Source organism: Phascolarctos cinereus, unplaced genomic scaffold, assembly GCF_003287225.1.
Source record: "Phascolarctos cinereus isolate Bilbo 61053 unplaced genomic scaffold, phaCin_HiC Scaffold_4;HRSCAF=312, whole genome shotgun sequence".
NCBI classification, from domain to species: Eukaryota; Metazoa; Chordata; class Mammalia; order Diprotodontia; family Phascolarctidae; genus Phascolarctos; species Phascolarctos cinereus.
Window position 1 is genome coordinate 206491240 of NW_027555847.1, and position 26919 is coordinate 206518158.

The 26919-nt window shown below is 37.6% G+C and overlaps 1 protein-coding gene across 2 annotated transcripts in view; it reads left to right on the top strand.

The window, feature by feature from the left end:
• The window catches only part of XYLT1 (xylosyltransferase 1), a 389357-nt gene that overhangs the window by 88514 nt on the left and 273924 nt on the right, over nt 1–26919 (top strand). Inside the window, exon 2 of one of the 2 annotated variants that reach the window (XM_020972424.2) lies at nt 24437–24475. The exons of the other annotated variant lie outside the window; for it this stretch is intronic. Coding sequence (XP_020828083.1) covers nt 24437–24475 — 39 coding nt within the window. The remainder of the gene's footprint in view (nt 1–24436; nt 24476–26919) is intronic. 2 annotated transcript variants of the gene reach the window in all.

Here is a 26919-nt window from a genome sequence, read left to right on the forward strand (position 1 = left end):
ATATTAATGTATAATATATGTTAATAGCTAATAACTGGGCCTGTGATCTCTTTGCTATAGCAAACTCCCTGGTGAAGGAACAAAACAAAGGCAGTTCAGCACATTTTCTGCAACACAGAGGCAGAGAGTTGCCCAGAGCAGACAGGTTAATTGTTTGGCCCTGGATGATATAGCCAGTATGTGTCAGAAGTGAGACTTTAACCCAAATCATCTAGCTTCAAAGCCATCTCTTACTCACTACTTGTTGCCACTACTGATATTTCTACATTAATTTAATGTTTGCAAATCATTTTATATAAATATCTCATTTGATCCAACAACCCTGGGACTTAAGTGCCATATGACCTTGTATTTCACCTTTTGCAATAAGTAGAGATGCCTTAAGGCAGAATTGGAGTGATAATTTAATTGTGTAAAAGTGAGATGTTTTAGTACATCAAAGGAGAGCCTGACTATAAGATCTACCTACACCTGACCCCATTGTATTTCTTGATTTCAGGCTATAAATGAATGTCTACCTGACTAAAAATAAGTTAAGAACTAGGTGTCAATATAAGAGCTGTCAGTAAATTTAAACCAGGTTGGCACGCACTGATTTCTAGTAGCTAATAAAGTTAGGAAATTAAAATCAATGCATTTTTTTTTAAACTTCAGTGTCCCTGTATTTCCTTCCATCCCAGTTTCCTCAAGTACTAGAGGTATTGATTCTTGGTTGGATCTGGTAACTCATAACAGTGGACACTCTAGCAACAGATTGCAATGATACATGCATCATGCCTTATCCTTTGTGTTTTTTGTCCAGGTCGCTTAGCATGGTGGTAGTGGTGGTTATGTAACCAACATGCTTACCATTATCTGTAGCATGTGGACTGTGCATAAGTTTTCTCTCCTTCTCATTCATTACAAGACTGGCTTGACTTTCCTTCTAGCTTGCCTGCAACTTTTGCACCATTTGTTTTACATAATTCTTTAATAGTAATATACTGTATCCTGTGCATTGGTACTGTTATAGGTTTTATATATATATATATATATATATATCCAATTATATTAAACATAGTCATGTTTTTAGTCATGTTGTGAAAGAGGAATCAGAACAAAAGGGAAAAACTACCAAGAAAGAAGAAACCAAAAACCATAAAATGGGAAAATAGTTTGCTTCGATCTGCATTCAGAATCCATAGATATTTCTCTGGATATATAATTGTCTGAGATCATTGTGTTGCTGAGAAGAGCAAAGTCTATCAAAGTTGATCATAGCACAGTGTTGCTGTTGGTGTCTACAGTGTCCTCCTGTTTCTGCACACTTTAGTCCATAATGAGTCTTTCCAGGTTTTTCTGAAGTCTGCTAGCTCATTTCTTACACACAATAGTATTCCATTACATTCACATACTACAACTTGTTCAGCCATTCCCTAATTGATGGGTATCCCCTCATTTTCCAACATTTTTTTCTGAAAAGAGCATGATGATTTTGTGTAGTAGTTTAGACTAGCAAAGTGTCTGAACCAACAGAGAGAAGAAAGTTTTACACTGAACACATGTTAGAGTTCTTAGAATCATAGACCTAAAACTAGAAAAGACTTTAGATGTGTTCTAATCCCTTCCTTTTTCTAATGAAGACACTGAGGTACAGACATTAAATGACTTGTCCAAGGTTACATACCCAGTTCCTGTGATTCTAATCTTCTCCCTCCCCCCCAATCAATACTACCTAATATTGCTAATTTTTAGGTGGTTCCCATGGAATGGAAGCCCTGATAGCCTCAGTCTTCTGCTTGGACTGAGAGGTCACGGACTCGCCAAGTATCAGAGCCAGAAGGAACCTTAGCAATTGTTTAGTCCAGTCTTTACATTTTGTAGATGAGGCATCTATTTTTGCCACTCACAATCTTCTTGCTGTCACAGCCAGCAATTGGTTTGTGACTTCAGCCAACTGCTGCTCTCTGAGGCTTCCCAGTAGTCTGTAATGTATCACCTAGACTTATTGTGGCTGCATGTTATGTCATCTTTGTCTGCTCCCCTGTTCTGTTTGTTTTCTTTCTAACATGTTCCCTGAGGCAATATCCAATTTTCATATAGTAACAATTGAAGCATGTATTTCTACACTTTTGAGTGTCCATTGGTGAAATGCAGTGATTCTCCAGCCCCCCCCCCAAACTGTTCATTTTTTTTTTAACCTAAATTTGCCTTGAAATCATACATGCAGCCAGCCCTGGATTCAGGAGGACCTGAGTTCAAATGCAGCCTCAGACACATGATACTAGCTGTGTGACCCTGGGTAAGACATTTTAACCCCATTGCCTAAAACAACAAAAACCAACCCCCCCCCCAAAAAAAAAAAGAGAAATCAGACATTTAGAATGAATCTCTGAAGTTGCAGCCATATGTAGTCATTATGAACAAGGTTGGCAAGATTATTTTGGGAGGTGGCTGCTTAGCATGGTCATTGGGCTACCTGCCCAGTGAAAAATCAGAAAGATGCTAGAGTTGAAATCCTAGCCTGATTTGTAAGATACAGGAGAAGATCTCTAAATTTCTTTCACCTACAAAATGGATTTAATATCAAATACAAAAGTTACATGCAGGACAATTAAAATTAATTGGAGTCCATTCAGGGCTTTGAGGATTGTAAAATACTAAAGCTGTTTTGGCCCCCACCCCAAAAAAAGGCCCAAACACTTGACTGGGTTATTACTAACATTAACTCAGGGCCCTACTCTAGAAGTTAAGTTGATTTTTAAAAATTATTTTTCACACTAAACCTTTAATACATAAGAAAAACAAACTTAAATGTTAACATTTCAAGTGCACAGCAGGATATGAGATGATTTAAAAAATATTGCAATAACTTTCCATTTCAAGAATGTCTAAAATACTGTCCATCTTATCTTTGCTTCCTTGTAGATTTTCTTTTGTTGTTGCTGTACATTTTTTACTTTATTTTGTATTTTCTCTCCCTCTCCTTCCACCATACACTATAATTAATAGTGAATGTATTTACACATAGATGTATGAATATACATATAATTACATACACATATATTTTCCCTACACATATATATTTTTCCTACTCCTAATCTGTTTCTGTTTGTGTGTATCTTTTTTTTCCTACCTCTTTACTTTTATTTCTACCTCCCTTATCCTAGCCTTCCCATAAATCAGAATATTATTTTGTATACCCCTTAGACCTATTCCCTCCCTTTCCCCTCCAAAGATCCCTGCTTTATCTTCCCAAGCAACCCTTCCTCATCCTCCCATTCCCTTTGATGTAAACACCCTCCTATATCCCCCTTTTAACTCATTCACCCTCCCATCTAATGATTTTATTCCCCTTTATTCCCCCCCATACATTTCTAAATTTAGAAGACTTTTCTAGATGTATATGTATTGCCTTTTTCAACCCATTGCCAATGAAAATAGTTCCATAACTGACAGCTCTCCTCTCCCTTATTTGTATAAAATAATTAACTCTTTTGGCTCTTCTTGGAACAGTTTTACTTTTTGAAGTCATATCATACTCAGGACTACCCCAATCTTTCTTATAAGCTATGACAATCTTACATTTAGGTCTTATCTTTTAAAAGGTAAACAGTCTATCCTTATTGAGTCCCTTGATTGGTCATTGGTATGTAACTGGCTATTCTTGGCATTTGTGTGTCAAATCTTCTTTTAAGATCAGGTTTTTATTTTTTAATGAAGTCCTAAAAGTCTGATATTTCATTGAATTTTTTTCCATTCAGAATTATGCTTAGTTTTGATGGGTATGATATTTTCATCTGGAAGCCCAGTTCTTTTGCTCTTCCTTATATAATATTTCAAGACCTATGATTTTTTTAATGTTTCCACTGCTAGGTATTGCGTGATTCTAAATATGGTACTGCTTGGCACAGTGGATAAATCCGGCCTCAGACCAAACACTGGACAACTTACTAGCTGTGTGACCCTGGGGAACTCATTTAACCACAATTGCTTAAAAATGGTGCTGCCATATGTAGATTTTTTTTTTCTTGTTGCTTGTAATATTTTGTCCTTGAGCTGGGCGTTTCAGAATTTGATATTCCTGCGAGTTTTCCTCCTAGGATCTTTTTCAAGTGGTGATTGGTTCAAATTGGGAAGTATGCTTGGTGTAAGGGAGAGAAGGAAGAGTGAAATACAAAACTGAGGTTACAAACCAGGATGTCTGGAAGAATAGTGGTACCCTAGACAGAAAAAAATGTTTGGAAAAGGGGAGGGGATTCCAGAAAAGGACAGTAACTTCTGTTTTAGACATGTTACAGATGTCCCACAAAGACCTGTTGGATAGAATGTTGTTTAAACAGAATGATGAATTCACCAACTTAAAATTGCATCAACAAGGTGTTTTTCCAGGGCTAACAGATAATACATGGAAATTACCTTTTTTTTTTTCTATTTCTACTTTCAGCTCTTGTTTTAATGCTTCAGGACAGTTACTTTAATTATTTGGTCTTCTGATTATTCTTGTTTTCTCTTCTTGATATGTTTTCCAGGTAAGTTCTTTTTCTTATGACATGCTGTTTCACAATCTCTTTATTTTTTCATTATTTATATATTTTATTTATTTCTTGATCTCTCACAACTTTGCTGGTGTCCCCTTGTCAAATTCTGATTTTTCAGAGAGGCATTTTCTTAAGATTCTGTGTATTTCCTTTTCTAATTGGTCAACTTTCTTTTCATAATGTTGTTTTTCTTGGATTATTTTTCTTTTTGGTTTTTCCCAAATCTTTCTCATTTAATTTTTTCAAAGTCTTTTTTTAAAGTTCTTAAATGAATATTTTTTAGGGAGGTGATTAATCTTTTGTTTTGTGTTTTGACCTAAGCAATGTGGTTTAGTGACTTGCCTGGGGTACACAGCTAATAGCTGCCTGGGGTACACAGCTAATAGCTGTTATGTGTCTGAGGCAGTTTTTGAACTCTAGTCCTCTTGACTCCACTGTACCACCTAGTTATCCCTTATCCTAAGTATTTTTTAAAATCTAAATAGTATTTTATATTTTCCAATTACATGTTAAAGATAAGGTGCAGCATTCATTTCTTACAATTTTAATTCTAAGTTTTTCTCACTCCCTGTCTCCCTCCCCAACATGACAAGCAAACTGATATAGGTTATACATGTGCAATCATGTAAAACATTTCCACATTAGTCATGTTGTGAGAGAAGAAACAGAATAAAACAATAGGAAAAAAAACAAAAGTAAAAATTATATACTTTGATCTGCATTCAGACTCCCATCAACTTCTCTCAATGCGGATAGTATTTTCCATCATGAGTCTTGGGAGATGCCTTGGATCATTATATTGCTGAGAAGAGCTAAGTCAATTATAGTTGATGATTGAACAATATTGTTGTTTACAATATTGTTCCCCTGGTTCTTTAGCTACTAAGTCTTTACAAATTTACCAAGTGGCAGATTTCATCTCTTTTTCTTACAAGTTACCACCTTGATGCAAGTGCTGGATTTCCTCAAAGGGGTGGGTTGATAGCATTGCTTCCATTTGTTGTCCTTTAAGGAAAGCTATAGTTGATAGGTTGAAGGAATAAAAGACAGCCTTCCTCCTGCCAAATTGAGGCTTTTAGATAGGAGGGAGACAGAACTTGGTTAGACCCGTTTTCTGCATAGTTGTTTTTGCAGCCACTCAGGACACTTGTCAATAATTCCCTGCCCAGGCAACTGTGGAAGATCTTGATGGAATTCAACAATGTGAACTGTGTGGCTAATGTTGGATGTTCTGTAGTAATATAACACAATGATGGTATGGATTATGCCTGTGGGCTTGGGGAAATTAGTGTCATAGGTTGTGCTGGTTGCAGCATTGGCCAGCAAGAGAGGGGCAGGTTTACATTTGTTTAGGGTTTCTTTGCAGCACAGTTTATTTGTGAGACAAAACTTTATTAGTTACAGTCAGTGCTGTACAGATTTCACTGAGTGTGTGCATTTTGTTATTTACAAGGACTATTTCCCCAAAGTTAGCAAATTCTGCTTACTGGAAGCTTCAAAACAGTTTCTTAGCTCATATTCAACCCCCCAGGAATCTCTTGATGTTTGCTTTAAACATACAGACAAAAATACTTGTCTTTTGATATAAGAATTTTTAAAAATATAATCAGTAAATTTCCTGATGCTGAGCAGTGTCTCTGTGACCAGTGAAACAATGCTATCTCTAGCTGGTGGGTGTGAATAGCATTTAGGTTTTAGCTTATTTCTTAGTATTTTCTTAAGTAATACCACTATGTGGTGCTAAATTGCCATTAGCCCCCCCCAAAAAGGGCCAATACTCCCCCCTCCCCCCTTTTTATAATATGAGAAGTACTTTTGATGAGACTTTGATGCATTGCAATGTTTCGGCTTTTGGCCCCGCGCGCCCCCCCCCCCCCCGCTGTCTATAGCAATAATGGGGACTTAATAATTTTGAAGCTTTGCTTGTGTGTGTGCAGCTACCATGTTATGGCTTATTATGTGGGATGTGTTGCGATGCCTAAAAATGGGAAATAGAAATTACTTATCTCATTTTGAAAATCCTTGAAGTACTAGTTCACTGAATTGGTATTCAAAGGTGTATTAAGCTTGAGATATGTAAAGCTGTGCAAATATGACTTGGGCAGTGCTGTTCAAAGTGCAACTTCCGGCGTAGGAAGAATATCAAACAAAAGTCTGGCTTTCTGCCTTGCTCTTGTCACCTTAACATAGGATGTGGAACTGAAGGTATGTATGGTGGATTACTGATGCAAATCTCATTTGGGTTACTTTGTGTAGTACAGGCCAAATCCCGTGATTTTACAGATGGGCAAACTAAGGTAAAGAGAGGTTAAATGACTTGTAGTAAAGAGTCACACAGCTAGAGCATATCAGGCAGGTTTTGAACTCCATTCATGATGCCTATGAATCACTCTCATTAAAACAAATAGGATGCTTTCATTTTTGTCTTTAGATTACTAGAATGTTTTTTGGCTGAGGCAGTTGGGGTCAAGTGACTTGCCTAGGGTCACACAACTGGTATTATGTGTCTGAGGCTGAATTTGAACTGCGGTCCTCCTGACTCCAGGGCCCAGTGTTCTTTCCTCTGCATAACCTAGCTGCTCCCCCACCCCCACCCCCTCAGTATGGTTTTTGGCATGTACTGGTACTAAACAAATGCCCAGTGGAAAAATGGATGAGTATATAAATTAATTTTTTGATGACCTCCAGCAATCTGGCTTATCACAATCAAACTTTGTAGATTTGTACACCTTGTTAATTAGCAATTTGTGATCATGATTGAGCTGTAGTAGGTTGAGTTTATTTTAGTTAGTCAACAGACACTTAAGTGGTATGTGCTAGAAGGGGAGGATCAAGTATTGAAATTAGACAAAGAAGGCAAGATGAAATAAGACAAAGTCACTTTATCAAAGAAGTTCACAATTTTAACAGTGGTGGATGAGAAGCATACACAGATACATAACTGCAACAATACTGAATGTGATAAGTGCCAAAGAGAAGTCTAGACAAAATGCCATGGCAAAGTTGAGAAAAAGAGAAATCATTTTCATTTGGAAATGCCAAAGTCATCCTTGACTCTTTTTCCTTTCCCTCCTACTGTTGGCATCCACCTTAAAGTAGACAATCAGATATCAAGTCTTAATTAGTTATATCTCTACAGTCCTACCCCATGTCCATCCCTTTCTCTCTAGTCATTTGGCCAGGACTCTTAATTCAGGGCCTCATATCAAGTTTTTTTCCCCCCATAATTCTAGCCTGTCCCTTCTCCAATACATCTGTTACACAACTGCTAAAATAATTGGCTTAAACCCCAGGACTGACTGATGCTCACTACCCTATTCAAAAAGCTTCCTTGGCTCCCTCAGTGGTATAAAACTCAAACCTTCTTAGCCTGATATTTATGGTTTTCAATGTATGGTTCTCCTGTCTATCCTCCTGGACTTGTTTCCTGTTCACTAATTCCACATTCTATCCAAATCTGACTACAAGTTCTTAAAAATCAACATTTGATCCTCTTCCAATACTTTCTTTATAACAAGGGTTTAAAATTATACCACCAGTGTAAACTTCTTCATGCCTGATGTGTCTACTGACCTTTATCTTGCCTTATAGAAACCCTAGTTTCCTTCAAGGATCAATTCTGAAGTGACCTCATGCATATTTTCTTGATCCCTTTACCCACCCACTCCTAGTTGTTAGATCCCTCTCTAGAAATTATTTTATGTTTACTTCTCTGTATGTACATTTTACCCTTGTTCCATGCCCACCTCCATAAGAACATATGCTTCACCCACTCTTTGAAAAAAACTGCTGGGAGAACTGCAAAAGAGTATGGCAGAAACTAGGCATAGACCCAAATCTCACACCAAACAAAGCCAATGCAACGAAGATTAGAAGGAAGATAGAAAATTGGGAAAGAATTTTTACAACCAGTCTCTCTGATAAAGGCCTCATTTTTAAAATATATAGAGAATTAAGACAAATTTATAAGAACACAAGCCATTCCCCAATTGATAAACGGTCAAAGGATGTGAACATACACTTCTCAGATGAAGAAATTAAAGCCATCTATAGTCATGAAAAAATGCTCATTATTGATTAGAGAAATGCAAATCAAAACAACTGAGGTACCACATCACACCTATCAGATTGGCCAACATGACAAAACAGGAAAATGATAAATGTTGGAGATGTGGGAAAATTTGAACACTAATACATTGTTGGTGGAGTTGTGAAATGATCCAGTCATTTTGGAGAACAATTTGGAACTATGCCCAAAGGGCTACAAAAATGTGCATGCCCTTTGATCCAGCAATAGCACTTCTAGGGCTATATCCCAAAGAGATCAAACAAATGGGAAAAGGACCCACATGTACAAAAATATTCATAGCAGCTCTTTTTGTGGTGGCAAAGAATTGGAAATTGAGAGGATGCCCATCCATTGGGGAATGTGTGGTATATGAATGTAATAGAATACTATTGTGCTATAAGAAATGATGAACAGGCTGACTTCAGAAAAACCTGGAAAGACTTACATGGTCTGATGCTGAGTGAAGTGAGCAGAACCAAGAAGACTTTGTACACAATAACAGCCACGTTATGCAATGACTAAGAATGTTAAACTGAACCCTTCTCAGCATTACAAGGATCTAAGACATCTCCAGAGGGCTCAGGATGGAAAATGCTGTCCACAACCAAAGAAAGAACTATGGAAGTCGAATCGCTCTCACTTATTTTTACCTTCTGTTGAGTTTTGTTTCATCTTTCTGATGGTTCCTCCTATTGGTTTTAATTTTTACATACAATTTCACTAATGTGAAAGTGTTTAATGGTTATGTAAATGTAAAGCCTATATCAGATTGTGTGCCATCTTGGGGAGGGTGGTGGGGGGAGGAATCCGGGGAAATTTTTAACTCAAAAGCATATGGAAGTGATTGTTAAGTAAAAAAAAAATTAATAAAATTAAACTCAGGTTTCATGGCAGCAAGCGTTGCTTAGTTATGTGTTTGTGTCTCCAGGATCTTGTTCAGTTGCTGCTTTATCAGTTAGCCTATTGATTATCCAGAAGATGTTTAATAAATGCTTGTTGAAGTGACTTGAAGGAAGTAGGGACTGAGCTGGGTGTTGAAAGTAGAGGAACGTATTAATAGATGCAGTTAGGAGTGAGAGGCAGCCATTCCAGGCATGGGGGCAGAGACATGGAGATTGGGGAGGGCTGGGGCCGGAATCTCAATAGATAATCAGGGAATGTAGTCCAGTTTGACTCAGACTGGAGATTTCATGGAGGGGAAAAGTATGTGATGAAGCTGGAAAGGTCGGTTGGAGATGCATTGTCAGTGAGTTTATGCATTATTCTTAGTTAACGCATGACCTCATCAGAGCAGCTCAAGAGGAAGATGATTGCCTGTAATAATATGAAGAATGTGTGGGAGAAGGGAGAGGCTGGGTACAAGGGAACTAGTTAGTTTTAAGGATAACACTCCAGGAGAGATAATCAAAGCCTGGGGAAGGGTTGAAGCTGGATAGGAGAGGGATTAGTGCACTTGATAGGTTAATGTAGTGTCAAGCTTTAATAGCTTAACCATAACTCAACTAATACCTATAATTTAACTAATAACATAACTGCTCACAGTAACTACCTTCCCCAATTTATGCTGAGTAAATGAGGCTTCAATTTGCCTGGCACTTTATCTAAGAGCCTATTGCTCTGGTAAAAACTATACTTATTTTTAAGAGAACCTTTGTTTTGCATATGAAATGAATAGTAGTCCATGTGGTATTCTAAGGCTAGTTTTGTTTCCTACCCAGAAGGTTAAGCACTTGGTCTCTTGACATGGATTGAGATCCTGGTATTTGGGGTCTTGTACAAGAGATCACTTTGAAATATATGTTAATTTACATGTGCTAAGAGGAAGGTGTCCTGTTTTTGATAGAGAACTATTTGGAAGAACACCTGGGTTCAGCTTCCCCTCTGAGAAATGCCTGTGTGATGGCTATGTGACCCTAGACACTTCATTCAGATTCTCAGTGGTGTGGGCTTTTCTCCAAGAAAATAATCTGTAGGTCCTCCTAGTCTGTTTCAGTGCTGAAAGTTTCCTCACTTGTGCCTTATAACCAGGAAATCCATTGGGTAGTATGAGATGTTAGGAATACAAAAAAAATCGAAAATAGAATAAATTCCCATTGTACTGGGAAGAAACAACATTTACGTAGATGAGAAAATGCAAAATTTTTGGGTGTCTGTAATAAGAACATTGGGGGCAAGCTGTCATGTTGGAGATGGCCCTTGAACTGAGCATTGAAGACAATTGGGCATTTCAAGATATCAAGTTTAGTGTTCCAGACTATATAATTTATGTATAGGATATATATGTAGGATATGTAGTATTTATAATATAGCCTTGACAAAAATTTGGAGTACAAAGAGATGGCGATGATGAAGTCAAGAAAATTAGAATTCAGATCTTGCCTCAGATACTTACTATCTGCAGCAATTCATGAACCCCTTTTAGTTTCCTCACATGTAAAATGGGGCTAATGATAGCAGCTACCATATGGGAATGTAGTGAGGATAAGATGAGATATTTGCAAAGCATTTTGCAAACTTGAAAATACTATACAAATTTTATCTATTTATGTACCTCATCATTGTTATAATATGTATCAGTGTCAGTCACTAGGCCAATTAGGCTTGAAAATGGATATGGCTGTACCCATTCAGTGGTTTGGTTGACTTCTGTTTACTCTTCTCTGGTAGTCAAGTATCAGTCTTGATGGAAAAAATAAAATAAAAATAACCATCCAGCCCCCTCTTAAAGCATTAGCACAATCTCTCGGACTTTGAAATATCTCCCAGTCCTGTGGAGAATTCATCACCACCTTTGTTTGCTATTGTAAATACACTTGGAACTCCTGAAGTAGTAGCTACTATTTTCATAGCACTTTAAGCACTTTAAAGATATTATTTCCTTTTATCCTCACAACAATCCTAGAGCTACACAACTAGTAGTAAGTTACTGAGGGAAGAATTTAACTCTTGACTTTTTGAATCCCAAGTATACTGCTCTAAGTGCCTAGCTGCCCCAGGAGTCTGCCTGAGAACCTCCATATTTTCTTGAAAGGCATAAGATCTGAAAAACTGAATTGTAAATGTAGGCTCCCACATACTGCTCTTCAGGGGCAGTATCAGCTGCTGTGGATTATATGCTAACAGACGTTAATATTGCAAAGACTATACATCTGCAGCCCTCAAATGAGTTGTAGACTTGACAATTACAGTATCCATGCATCCAAGAAAATAGATTGGAAAATAGTTATACTTAGGTGGTGTGCTTCTAAATGTTTTACAATTATCTCTCTGTTAAATTATCTGCAAAAAATAATTTTCAGTTTAATCTTGTAATATTAACACTCTAACCAATTAATCTGAGTTGTAGCCCTTGGTAGTTTGAGGTGTAAATGCTCTCACTGTGAAATCAACCATTTGTTCTTGCAAGAAATGTAGTTAGAGCTGACTCCAATATGACCTGCCTTTTATACATGCAGGCTTCTCCTCTGTGATTGATCTGCACTGGTGAAATGAAGTCAGGAAGAAAGTAAAATTCACCTGGATTACTAAAACCAAAATGCTTTCTTTTCCCTGAATTAATTACATCAGCTACCTTGTAGTTCTAAATTCACAGGCAACCTGGTGAGCACTTCTTCACTCCAAGGTGACTGTGTGGACTTCCCCATTAACAGGATCCAGTCTAATGAAGCTTTTTGTTTCTCCATTTGGTGATTTTAACCTTGTTAAGTGGCAGAATTGTCATCTTTCTATTTAACTTATGACCTTGGATCCCACAGACACACATCAAATTACTTTGCTTATATTAAAAATAATGTGTGAGGAGCTTACTATACCTGATGAAAGCAGGGTGTTAATTAGCCTTAATTTTGAAAGCTGCAGCTGTAAACTGTGTTGAAAAGATTTGGTGCACTAGTTATATAATTGTCCCAGAGAAATGCTCCTGACATATAATACAGTTAGCATGTGAAATCAGAACAAGCACTTTATTTTCCTTCCCCTTTGGGTATTTAAAGAGATTCTTCTATGAAGAATTACTCCAGGGCAAGATAAAATGTTGAATAGAAGGTATATGCTCCTTCACCTCTCCTAGTCCCTTCACAGCTCAGAAATAAATCCTGACATGATTTTCATTTAGAAGTACTTTTTGTGTTTACTTTTGCTGCTAGAAGCATCACTCCTCTATTTTAGTGTTTCTGGCAAAGCTAGATTGAGTTCTGGCTCATGTCTAGGATGAGGGAAGAGCAATCAGAAGGCTTATGCATAAAACTTATTACTTACTGAGCACTTCTTTACCTGTAAAACACTGTGCCAATTTCTGCAAGTACAGCGACATGACCCTTGAAGATATTCTACTTGGGAGAGGGGGAGGTAATAACATGCATACAAACCAGCAGACCAAAATAGATACAGAATAAAAGCAAAATTAGAAGATGAGAGGCACTCAGATGTGAAGGAAAGGTCTGTTAGAACCGCTCTTCCTGAGTTGTTCTTTGAAGTAAGCAAAGGATTCTACAGTATAGGGCAGAGGGGATGAGGAAAATCATTCCCAGAACTGTTCAGTTGCATAATGAACTATCAGATGTAGGGGACAGGAAGTGGGGACAGTTTGCCTGGAATGTAGAGTGCATGAGGTGGGGGAAGAAATGTGACATCTGCCTTGAAAGGAAAGTTGAAGGCATCACTGTGGAGGACTTTAAATGACAAAAAGAGTTGAAATTTTGGCATTAAAAACAATAGGGATCCACTGAAGCATCTTGAGTGGGGTAGTTTCAGATGAAAAGTGATGAAGTTCTTAACTTAAGTGGCGGCTGTGTGGGTGCATTGAAGAAAACAGGTTTGAAAGATATACTGGATAGAGGAAACAATAATAAATGATAAACATTTGTAAGGTCTTCTCCTATTTTGAAGGAACAATAAAGCTTTCTGAAGCAGACTTCACATTTTCCTAACCCCCTTATATAACCTTCCTTGAGGTAGTATGGTCTACATGGATTTTCTAACTCAAAATGGTAGTTTTTAAGTTTTTTGCTAGGCAATGGGGTTAAGTGACTTGCCCAGGGCCACACAGCTAGAATCATGTGTCTGATTCCTGATTTGAACTCGGGTCCTCTTGAATCCAGTGCCAGTGCTCTATCCACTGTACCACTCAGCTGGTCCCCTGGTTATAGTTTTATTGGTCATCTTTTAATGCTGTTTTATTTAGGGATGAGATGTTTTCCCAGTCCCAGTAGATTTTGGTTGGCCTTTCCCTTATGTTATTGGGTCCCAATTATCAGGATATCTCACCTCTTTACATCTCCCATCACATTCCCTACCTAACACAATGAGCTGTACACAAATATGATTCATTACAGATCTGTTGCCACTCACAGGGTTTCCCTATCATCTCCAGGATCAAACAGAAAAGGCTATGAAAGCCCTTCCCAACTAGGCCCCTTCCTACTATTTGACTTCTCCCCACATTCTATAATTAAGTGACTCTGGCCTCCTTTGCTGTTTTTTTGAATACTAATCTCAACCCCATGTCGCCACTCTTATGCCTTTTCTCTGTCTCTTACCCCTTCCTGGAATCTTCTTCTTCCAGGCTTCCCTTTAAACCCACATTCTGCAGAAGATCCACTGACAGTGCCTTCCCTCTGAGATTGCCTTACATTTACACCGTATATATCTTGTATTCTAATTTATTTCATATTGTCGTTTCCCCTCCCCCCATTTATAGTATGAGTTTCTTTAAGGCAGGGAATTGATTCTTCATCTTTTTTTGTACTTAATGATTATCACAAAGCTTGGTAATGCAGCAAACACTTAATAGTACTTGTTAACCGATTAAGACACCAAAGAGACCTGTAGTCCAACTGTCCCTAATTTATAGATGAGGAAGAGGCCAGAGGTAAGGCCCAGCTCTTTTTCAAATCTAGTGTAAGGCACCACAATGAATTTTTAAAGCACCTATTAAGCCAAATGCTCCATTGCCCTGACCATTCAAAAGCAAGAGAATTTTGAACTCATACTTGCCAAATTTCAGTTCTAGCCTTTTCTTATCCCCTCTGGGTGCTGCAGGGAAGTCCAAGGGAAAAGAATTTTCAGGACCCTAAAAATTATCCTATAAGGAGGTCTTTTTTTTTTTAATCTGAGAACTTGATATTCTTGGCTTATAGCATGTGGTGGGTTTTTTTAAATATACATACAGACTTGTAAAAAACGTTTAAAAAGATCATTGTATACTTCATGCCAGCCTGGCAGCACAAACTACAGTGTGTCATGGAGCATTGTGACTATCAGTCCCCCAGGAGCTCTTAAGATCTTGTGTGACCTTAGCACAAGGTCTGGTAAATTTGGCTTTCTGAATCTAGAAGTATTAGTTTCAGAAACAAAGCCATTGATGTAAGAGTTTAGGAGAAAACTGCTGTTCATTCGTAAAAGGAGCTTATTGTACAAAATAAATGTTCTTTTCCCCCCCATTCTCTAGTTCTCCCCCTCCATCCCCCTTATTCCCCAGCTGGTGCTTTGTGAGTAGGTTACAGGATGCTCTTATTCCAGGCTGGACTTTTATTTCCATCTTCCTGTCTTGACAGGAAGGAGGCTCTCTTGTCCAGAATAATCACGGGTCTCTGAGCTCTAGGATACGATTGTGCTGGCCCGCTCAGATGCTACTGGTAACGGGCTTATGAGCAAAAAGCAAGCCTATTCCTTAGCAGTTATGTCAGATGTCCTAGACAGGAAGCAAGAAAGCAGTTGGTACTAACAGCTCCTTCTGTTCTCCCAGCTTCTTTCTTACTCTTTCCTCTCTCTTCTTACACTGCTATTCTCCCTTGATCCAGTGCCAGAATTACAACTGGAAGAGTTGCTGAGCACATAGTAGGGACTTAATAAACAAGAAATGAATTTAGCCTGTGCTTCTTCCTTCTACTGGATATTTCTAGGATTTAATCGTTTCTTTTTTCTTTAGCGAGTGTGGAAGAAAGTAAGGAAATCATGTTTTAAAAAATTGCAGATGTGACAGGATGAGTTAAAGGAGATTTAAAGGGAAAGAATGATCTTTGATGAAGGTAGAATTAAGAAATGGGTGAAATTTAATTTTTTCCCTCTTCTCTGATATATCAATTTCAGAACTTTTTCGTATTTCTCTCTGCAATAATGTCTCTACTTTATCAGCCCAACAGTTTGATTGGCTGCTAGAAAGTATTCAGACCCAGAAGCATCAGTGAATCCTGATTTTCCTCTTGCCTATTGCAGGGTATAGTATGTAATGTTAAAAACCCAGTATTTTACAAGGTGTCCTGATAGAAAGCAACCTTCTCCGGAGAGTGACAGAGGGAGGCCAGAATGAGGGGTTTACCTTTCAGTCTGTTTGAAAGAAATGATGTTTAAGCCTACAAAAAATAGAAGGCTTAGAGAAGATGTGTCTGAGAGGATGTCTTTTGGAAGAAGAGTTTGATTTGACATTCTTGTCCTCAGAGGGAAGAGCCGAGGAATGATATATCAACATTTCATAGGGGCTCCTCATAAGGACAAACATCTGTCAGAGCTATAGAAAAAATGGAATGGGTTTTCTCAGGAAGGATTGAGCGTCTCATCAAGTGGAGGTTGGAAACCATGTGTTAGGGATTTTGTACAAGAGGTTTTTCCTCAGGCATAACTTGAATGAGATAGCCTGCAGTGTGGACACCAGTGCACCAGGGTGTCTGTGACAACCACCACAACTGCTTGGGTGCCAAAATGATACATGAAGCTGGGCTTTTGAGCAGCTAATGATGGGGCTTGGTTGGCCAAGCACACCCTCCTAGATGAAGTTGTGGCCAATGATTTTGGCTCTAGACCTTCTTCTCTTTAAGTTTAGCATTCAGCAGGACCACCCAACATTCTAGCAGAATTCAGTTAATGGAGGAGGAGAAGCATGGCTTTTACTCTTCTTGCCTGTTGGTGGTTCTCCTGAAGGCTGAGTTTTCATTTCCTTTTTGGCATGGGTATGTATTGTTTATCGCTTCTGAGCTCTGTAAAGGCACCCAATCTGGGACACATAAAGAATTTCAGTTTGGGAGGATGAAGTCTTGTTTCTAGGGACACACTGAACAGTGTGGCTAATGAAAACAGTACCAGAATTGGAGGTAGGAGACCAGAGTTTGAGTCTCAGCTCTATTCTTTCCTGTGATTATTGGCAAGTCACTTAAGGAGAGAAGGGAATAAGTATGAAGTACCTACTATGTGTCAGGCACTGTGCTAAGTGCTTTACAAATAGCGCATTTGAACCTCCTCAATTTCCACATAGAGAAAATAGGTGAAATTATACTTGCATTTCCTTTATCACGTTGTTATGATTAAAGTAGTTTGTAAGATGTAAAGAATCTTAAAGTTATTATTTTCGTTATCCAGTCTATTTGAGTGATCTTGATACTAAGTGGCTCAATCATTTAATGGGATATAATAACTTGCAAACAGTGGGACCTCAATAAACTAGCAAAATTTCCTTTTTATTTTAAAGAAAAGGTATGGACATTGCAAAAATGATATACAGTGTATGAGGTGATGGGTGTTTTAGCTTGCTAAAATTGCTAATTTAAAGCTTTAATGCAGAAAGAATTAAAGTAATGTTTCTTTGATTATTCATTTGTGTTGCTTCTCTACTGTATATTCTGTATAATTTCATTGTGTAGCGAAACCACTGGGTTTTACTGATTTTTTTTTTTTTAATTCTGAAGATATCTCACTCAGAGCAAAGTTATGGTCTCACTACTCGGCTAAGAAATTTGAAATTAATTCAGAATAGTGGTCTCTCAGGAACTCGGCCTTCTTGGCATTGTCCTTCTCACACACCTAGTTTGCTTCTCTGTGCCCTTTGTGGCGTTTATAATTTCTCTTCTGTCTACTCTAGCCCATGTTAGGAGGTAGGTTGTTGTAGTCAAGCAAGGTGCATGCTTTGGGGTGCCTCCCTTGCCTGGCATTCCCAATCAACCTTTCCTGAAGCACAATAAATCTGTGTTTAGGGGATTCCTTAATCCTTGAGGGGGATACATGGATGCTACCACAACTTCCCAGCCATTCAAACTTAAGACAAATGGTTTACCTTTTTCCAAGTTGGCAGCAACTCAGATGAAAATCTTGTGAAATTACGTAGAGGTAGAAGGTAATCCTATTATCCTAGAAGGAAAACAGTGTCTTCTGGTCAAGACTTTACTGCAGAATGAGAAACAAATTACAACTTATAAAGAAACTGAAAAGGTAAGATACAGCATAGGGCAGGTAGATGATGCTGTGGATAGAGTGCTGAGCTTAGAGTAAGAAGACGTGAGTTCAAATTGGTCCTTAGACACTTCCAAGCTATGTGACCCTGGGCAAGACTCTCTCTGTAGGAAACAGAAAACCACTCCAGTATCTTTGGGAAGAAAACCCTAAATGCAGTCATTACACAATTGAACAACATCATTATGGTAATAGCTTTGGGTAATTGTTCACTAAGTTAGCCAAACAGTGTGTGTCATTGGCGTGGAGGACTGAAAAGCAGAGACTTAGGTGGAAGCAGTGGAATGAGGTGAAAGATAAAGGCAGAAATAGAAAATGTGCTTTAATATGGAAAAATTAATTGTAGGATCTACGATAGAATAAGCTCCCTGTGATCTAAAGGAAAAAACAATTGAAATAGTAATGAGATGGCATGGACTTAACTTGATTCTGTCACTGACTAATTACCTGTGTGACCCTGGGTAAATCACTTCCCTCTTTGGGCCTATTTAGTTTCCTCATCCATAAAAAGGAAAGTGTGAAGAATAGCTCTGTATGTCTACATAGAAAGTTGGAGGTATAGCATGCATTGCACAAGAAAATCATACAAAACATGTACTTGTAATACCCTAAAACATGTACCAAGGTAAAGAAATGTATTTTGGTTTTTACCTTAGTGTTTTGACCTAGGTAACTTTTTTTTTTGGTTACTATCTAGATTAAATCTCCTTGCATGTGGGATTAATTTATAGTAGTATTTCCTTGGAGATGGAATAGGAATCTACTGCATTTTGAAAAACTTCTCATTAAAAGACCTTTAATCTGTTTTTTAAAAATAATTTTTATTATGAACTAGAAAACAGTCAATTAAAGGATATTTCTACACACAAAGGTGTATGAGGATTATACATGAAACCATGAATGTATGACAAATAGCTTGTTCTATTAAATATAGTACATTTAACATGCTAGTAGGTAATGTCCTGTTTGTCTGGTTTTTTCTGAATTTCCCTCTGGTCTCCTGTTTTTAGATGTCTAATTGATAATTCTTTTCCTCTCAACTTAAATTCCCATTCCACACACTCCCCTCTTCCCTACTAAAAAAAAGGTTCTTCCTCATAATTAAAATAAAGTCAAGGAAAACAGATTTTTGTTATAATGGTCATAACTGGAAATGTATGCTTTATTCTGCACATACAGTCCATTAAATCTCCAACAAAATGCAAGAAGCTTAAATGTCCAAGATGTGAGAAGCATGTATCAGTTATTTGCAGTCTCAATTATACTTATCAGAGTTCTGTTCATTTAAAATTTTGCCATTTTATATATAGTTCTCTTGGTTCCACTCCATTTTGTATCAGTTCTCTATTTCTGCATGAATTAATACAAATCTTGCAAGATTTCTCTAAATTCATACCTTTTGTCATCTCATGGCAAAATTACATTCATATACACAATTTGTCCAACCATTTCTCATTTTAAATATTTACAGATTTTTGTTAGAAAAAAGTACTGCTATAAAGATTTTTGTATATATGAGTTATTTCCTTCTATTCACCATTTGGGTCTATGTGGCTAATTTCAAGAGTAAAATAATTTTTACAATTTAGTTACTTTCAGTACATAGTTCCAAATTGAATTTCAGAATATGTTAAGGGTCCTTTCCTTTCATATTAAAACATAAGGTTTTTTTTTAAAAAGATCATTATTTTTATTGCTGTTTAAAAAAAAAAAAGGAAAAAAACCTCCCTCCTCAGTGCAGATCTGCAACTACTATGAATTAGTCTTGGAGAGTTGCCCAAGGCACTGAGAGTATGTGTCTGCCTGAGAACTGAAGTAGGTCTTGCTGACTCTGAGAGAGTCAGGCAATCTCTCCACTATACCTTACTGCTTCTCTTAAAATTTTTAAGAATGAAGAAACTAGCCTTCTCTTATACTCTTCATTGTTTCTTCTCCTTCCTCTTCCAGTATTGTCCCTTCCATTCCTGCCTTCCACATCCTGAGATTTGATATTCTGAGGAAGGTCTGTGGCAGAAAATTTGGATACTTATGGTGATTCACGATATAGCCTGACCTGGAAATATTTATAGTGTTTTCTTTGTTCTTGCTCTACTATTTTTCCCTCCCATCAGAACCGTTCTCAAAAGATGGAGGTCAGGAGCAGGGGGGAGGGGACTAAATATGATGTTGGGAGAGTAATGATCAACTAGTGGCAACTATCAGAACATTCCTTAAACTGCTGCCCGCTCACAGTGGATAGAATGCAGGGCCTGGGGGTCAGGAAGACTCATCTTCCTCAGTTTCTAATCTGGGCTCAGACACTTACCAGCTGTGTGTCCCTGGGCAAGACACTTAACTCTGTTTGCCTCATCTCATCTGTAAAGTGAGCTGGAGAAGGAAAGGTAAAACCACTCTATTATCTTTGATTTTGGCACAACTGAAAAATTATCAAAGAAAACAGAACAAAAAGAAAAATGCCACCCGTACAGACAGTAGTATCTGGGGAAGTAACTTTCAAAACTTCTGAAAAATGAAGAACTTTCTTGGCACTGTTAATTATAGGAGAAAACAAAAGAAAATAAAAGAAAATATGTATTAAATATGAACTACATGCAGTGATTTTAGTAGACCCTAGAGGAGGTACAAAGGAAAAAAATGACGAAGGGTTTCTAAATTTAGCAGGACAAAATAAGACATCTGGTTAAGTATACCAATAAATACTATGAGTGATATGCCTGTTAGACTATGAATAAGAGTTATCTCAATCAAATGAAGAACCACTTTCAGCTATGAAGCACAGCTTGGTAGAAGGAGAATTTAGTGTAATGACAACTCTAAAACTATATTTATAGATAATGAAGATGACTTAGAAATAAGATACTTCTAATTCTGCCATTTTTGCCCTGTGACCTTGGTTGAATCGCTTCCCCACTCATGGTCTGTATTTCACATGTAAAAGCAAGGAGGTAAACAAGATGATTTTTGAGGTCCTTTCCATTACCAGCTTTTAGATTCAGGATTGGAGAAAGTTTTATGCTAGCTTCTCATTGTTTAGGATTCATACCTGCAAGAGACTTTAAATTCCAACCACCTTATTTTATAAATCAGAAAACTGAACCTCAGTTAAATGGTTCGCCAAAAATTACAAAGGCAATCACTTACAGTTGACATGGAAACCCTTTTCTGAACATTTGAGAAGATTTCAACAGATTTGTAGTAAAAATGTTGCTTACAGCAACTGATTAATACCAATCGGATATGCAAAGTCATGCTTCTTTTCCCAGCAAAAGTAGACAGATATATTTTTTTGACTAATGTATTAGGAAAAAAAGAATTTAATTAAAAAAAGCTACAACACATTCAATATGCTTTACTGCACTTTACTGCATACTTTCCTTACAAAAATTTATGGGTTTAAATGACGCCTGTTGCCGTGATATGGAGGTGTTCTTAAAGGAAAATATTTAATGAGATTACTTTCCTGCTCCATAAAACAAAGATTGTGAAATACCAACATTTTTTCATTTACACCTAGGCACAGTGTCCTATTTTAAACAATTAGCTTTGGAAATAAAAGTGTGAATGCAATATTTTTTACGTTATGTATCCTGTAATAGAGCATTCAGTAACTATGCATTTATATTTTTTTCCTTCTCTTATGCAGTCTTCCTTTTCTCTGTTGATAGAAATGTTCTTTGATTGTATTTTGTATTGGAAGAAAGAGGAAGGCAAAAGCATTTCAATTCCAGTAGCTTAACTTTTCTTTTTGCCCCTGAAGACTGGCTGGTGGTTGTTTAGGTAACCATGGTAATGTGCAAGAGCAGCCACTGTATTCTGTATGCCTGAGGTTTTGCCAAAGTTAAGAGTAGTCTGGCCATGAATGCTCAATTCCAAGTCATAGGCAGACTGAGGTTTTGATAGGTCAGCCATGGAGAGAACAATAATTTCTTAACAACACTTCCGGGAATGTGCCTGCAGCCAATGAACAAGATAATATTGACTTATTTGAGACTTGTGTTCAGATTCTGCTAATGTAATCTTTCTGTGCACAGTGCTGCCATGAAAATTAGATGAGATAATGATTGCAATTCATTTTGTATACCAAAAAGATTAATAAGAATGCTAGTCATTATTATCATCACCTGTACGATCTTGAGACAAATCACTTCACCATTGTAGGCTTCATTTAGATCAGCTATAAAATGATAGGGTTGGACTAAATGACTTCTTTGATCCCTCAGCTCCTAATCCTGTGATGCTTTTTGTGTTCCCATCTTCCAGCTGACTCATGACTTTTCTGTGCCATAGGGACTAGCATTTGAATGTCTGCCAGAGTTGTCTACACAGTAAAGCACACATGTGATTCTTGGTTGTGAGTCATTATGAGAAATGATTGAGAGAAGCCTGTCCTTGTTCCAAGTATGTTAATGGTTCCTGGCACGTGTGGTAGGATGGCATTTGGCATTTGGTGATGGCAGCATCTCTAGATAAAAAAAACTTTACTTTGGCATGTGGGGGCTTCTAGTCTGTCAGATAAGTATTTATTGTACTGCAAACTGTAGACTTGTAATTTAGATAGACATGAATGGATTAAATATACAGCACCATTGACCTGGTTCTATTTTGTTAGTTTTTCTAATTAAGCCGGATGTTGTACAAAGTGAGACACCCTGTAAGAGTACTTAGGTTAGGGGGATGTATATTTTAGTAGTGTCCTTTCTACTTTCAGATGGTGTGCAGGGAAAGATTTTTTTGGAAAGTTAATCCCAATTGCTAATAATGATATGGCTGCTTGCAAGGCTATTATCGTCCTCCTGACCATTTAATTAACAAGCTAAACAGATCATTTTGTCCTTTGCTCTTCAGAAGCTCTTTAAATGAGGTTTGGATTACTGACTAAGAGCTGGTAGGGGTTCTGATTTCTGAATGGAAAAAAAAAGACAATACTTGGCACTGTATCTGGGAAAAAGACTAAGTTGTATCAACACAGTTGAAAAGTCATTACCTGTACCATCTCAAGGAAGTCAACCCATGGGAAGCTGATGCCTGTTAATCATTCAGTTGTTAAGGATATCTGGGGTGAAATGAAAATTAAAACACATTATCTTCAACTCATTCCAATAGGTATGCATCACATGCCTATTATATGCCAGCTGTTGTGTTAAGCACATCGGGGAAACAATATATACTTAGATGATGGACAGCCCTGAAATAAGGATCATATAAAATCTCTTAGCTCTGATAGGTGAGCTTTTGCTTTATCTTGCCTCCTTTATACAATATCTTCTGCTTTTAAGCCATCACCCTCATCTCTCTACCACTAGAACTCTGTCTCTGATTCTCCTAGCCTTACATTGTACAAAACCAGGCTTCCATCTTGTTACCATGGCACAGCCTTTATCTCCTCCATGTCACCCGTTTAAGTATTGTTTCCCCTCCAATAGAATGTGAATGTAAGCCTCTTGAGGGCAGAGATTGTATTGCTTGTTTGTTGTATTCCCAGCGCTTAGTTTCCTGGCATATAATGTTTAATAAATGTCCTCCATTTCACTCTATTCTCTTCACTCCTTCTCTCTCCTATTCCTCCCCAAATAATTTATTTGTTATATATTATATAATCTTGGAAGCAGGACTAGAAAAATGATGTTATTGATCCATAATTATACAGTGTAAACTCTTGTTTTTCATGGTACAATTTCAGGTGTGATAATTTCATTCCAATTCCTTATTTATGTGCTCCACCAGTGGGTTTGTCTTGTTGTCTTACAGAGAGAAGCAAAATCTCAATCATGGTTTGTCCCTTGGTGCCCAGTTGCCTTCAGAGACAGCCTAGATGTAGGTCTTTCCATGAGCCAGGTTAAATTAGGGATAAGGTCTCTGGAGCTGGTACAGACAGAAATATCAGTGTGCCTTACACATACAATTAAATGCTTCCTTTGTGACTCTTACCTTATTATTGTAAATTATCATATACTCTTTCTTTTTTGTGTTCCTGAAAAGAGGTAATGTTTAATGACCCCAGAATTTTCCAATCAATTGCCTTTGTTGTGTATTGGGGGACATATGGAGGGGAAGGGGGAAGGTCACCTTTTTGCCTTCTCTAGGCTGAGCCCTTAGTCCATGGAAACAGCATTTTGCAGAGACTTAATTTCTTCTTTCTTTGTCCAGCTTTCTCTGATTTTTCCAATAACTTCTTTAGCATTGTGTGTGTGTGTGCCTGGGTAGATGCACATTTGCACACGCAAAATTAATTCTGTATTAATGAGAGAACAAAGCATTTAGTACTGTCTGTATTCCATTCTGTTTCCAACCAGGATCCTAGTGCTATCTTCTGTGGTACCCAGGGACTCAGACCCACTTTGCATTATCTACAAGAGCCCCTCTTCTCCCTTATTTTTTCTTTGTTAATTTTAAAGAGACTCTGAGAAGGTAACATTCACTGGATTTTAGACAGCATATCTATGAGGGTAGGCATTTATGGCATTTTATTCATCTGTAACAGCTCTGTACTTTGCAATCAAGAGAAAGAAATAGGGTGCCCTGACCCTAAGGTTTTCAAGGAGATTAAATACTGTTTTATGTTTTATTGTGTGTTAAATTTTTATTTTATTCTAATTTTTATGTTTCTTTGTTGTTTTCTACCTTTTAGGAAACACCACCTAGTCCCTTCACCAGCCTTGAGACACAGGTCAGTTCCTTTTTATGCGTATTGCCTTGACTCAGTCCTTACCTCTGTGTTTACCACAAGGGTTATGTGTCTGGCAGTCAGGGGCTAAGAGTGTGCGATCTCTGAAGTCCCTAACTTGATGATACTGTGATCCTACCCTAAAACCCTAAACCTGCTGTGGGGCTCTCCAAGATTATCTGATCTTACTAGAAGTTAATTTAAAAGCCTGTGTTTTTTTTTTCTGGAACAAGAATGGATCCTTTTGATTTTGTGGATCGGAGGAACCCCAGGAGAAATCTGCACCTCTTGGAATTTTTTGACTCTTAAGCATCAAGGGAGTGTAGATGTTTTAAGGATTGAGCAGAATGGGGAGAAAAGGACTATTTCTTACTAGCTTTACCCTTTCTCCAAACATATGCTTGAAAATGGAATAGTGGTAGAAATGAAGAAGAGAGGTAGAAATGAAGAAGAGAGGAGATGTTTGCATGGCTTAAAAATAGACAGCTTATCCCTGGATTTCTTGCTAACCATAATTAAGACTCAACATAGAAAGGGAATTTTCTAGTGGAGAATGACTCCAATGAACTTATTTTTGAGGCTACATAGGAACTTTCTATATTTTCCAATATCTTTCTCTTTATTGGTTACCATTCCTTCTCCCTGAGTTTGATGGGAAAGATCCCTTGCTTTTCTTTCAAGCTGTAGTCCATCCAATTCCAGATCACTTTGGTTTCAGAGTAATGTGTATGTGTCTCTTTATAGATGCCGTTGTAATTTGGACTTCTGCTTTTTCCCATCCCAAACACCATCAGAACACCAGGTCTTTTCCCTTTGTATGCTGCCCCCTGACTGTTTAGTCTCTGCACCCCACCCAGTATCAATTACATAGGTCATTATCTCTACTTGGTTAATCTGTCCCCATGCAGCTGTTCTGAGTTGTGGGGGAGATAGATTGATCAGTTGCTGAGTCTGTCTCTAATGTTCTGTGTCATTAGGATTGGGTAGTTTTGCATCTGGCAACATCAGCAGGACACTGCTAAACTGCCAGATTAATGGGATGAAGAAGCTGGGTATTAGTTCTCAAACCTTTGAAGTTTTTAACTCAACAGGCTACACCTTTGGGAAGTAATGTGCAGGAAGGTGCTGACTTTTAGCCTAGAATCTTCTCTCTGCCTTCAGAAAGCAGTTCCCTAGATAGTCTCCTGGTAGGAGTATTGCTGTAAATGTGTTTGTTAAGGGAAATGCCTGTTGGAAGTTTGATTCATATGATGAGGGGAAGGACCTTATATGTCATCTCTGCTGAACTTCATTTTCCAGATAAGGAAACTGAGGACCTGGAATGTTAAATGAGAGATTTGATCCTAGGCCCTTTCTTCTGAGAGTTCTTTAACTTTGTGACTATGTTTTTCCAGTGATTTATTCATGTCAAACTCCTCATGAACCTGTGGATCATACTGTCATTGATGTTTTCTTGGCAAACATTCTGGAATGGTCTCCCATTTTTCTTTTCCAGTAAATTAAAGCAAACAGTACATAATGAGGCCCGATTTGAGTTCCTCTTTAAATCCAGACTCAATACTTTACCCACTGAGTCTCCTATCTTCTGTCCTGCTACTATGCCATCCAGTATCTGCAGTCTACCGTAATCCTAAAAATTTGTACTAAAAATAGTTTTTGGTCATTCAAATTTTGTTTTTATAAAATAAGCTTTTTTTTCCTTTTTATAATGGTTTGAACCTGTGATTTAATCAGTGGAAAGAACTCCCAATGTGGAAATTCCCTTCACCAATGCAGATTGACAGTAACTTCTAGTCTAGTCTAGCAGCATACCTGAGTGTTGCCTGAACCAGATTAAAAGGTAATTGGGAAATATTTAACAGTAAAATCCAACATTGATAAAGTTAATTTGTAACTTTCTAAATCAATATGTAGCCCCAGGGATCTGTTTCTGTTAGAGTTTGATACCAGTGAACTAGGAAACTGTTTTAACCTAATATGTCAGGGACAGAGTTTGAACCCAAGTCTCCTTGATGCTGCTCTCTAACAATAATAAGTAACACATTTATTTAGCACTTTTAACGCTTACCAAGTGTATCTACCACTGGGACCCTGTTTTTCATGATAATGTTTTAAGTGCTTTATCTTAATTTGTTGACTAATTTCCATTTGGCTTCCATTCACTGTTTCCCAACCATCTCTGCCAAGTAGTTAATAGTCTCTAAACAAACACTTAAATGTGCTAAGAAATTTGATAAAGGGCTTGTTTTGTCATATAAATAATCTCATCCTACTTTATATTTTGAATATTATGTGCTCTGGAACATAGGACCTTGGAGCCATTTAGTCTAAATAGCCCTTTTTAACAGATGAGGAAAGTAGGGAAAGCTTCTGTGACTTGTCCAGGGTCTAACATCTAATAAGTGTCTTGAGTTGAGATTTAAACTCATTTTCTGTAGAGCTTCTTA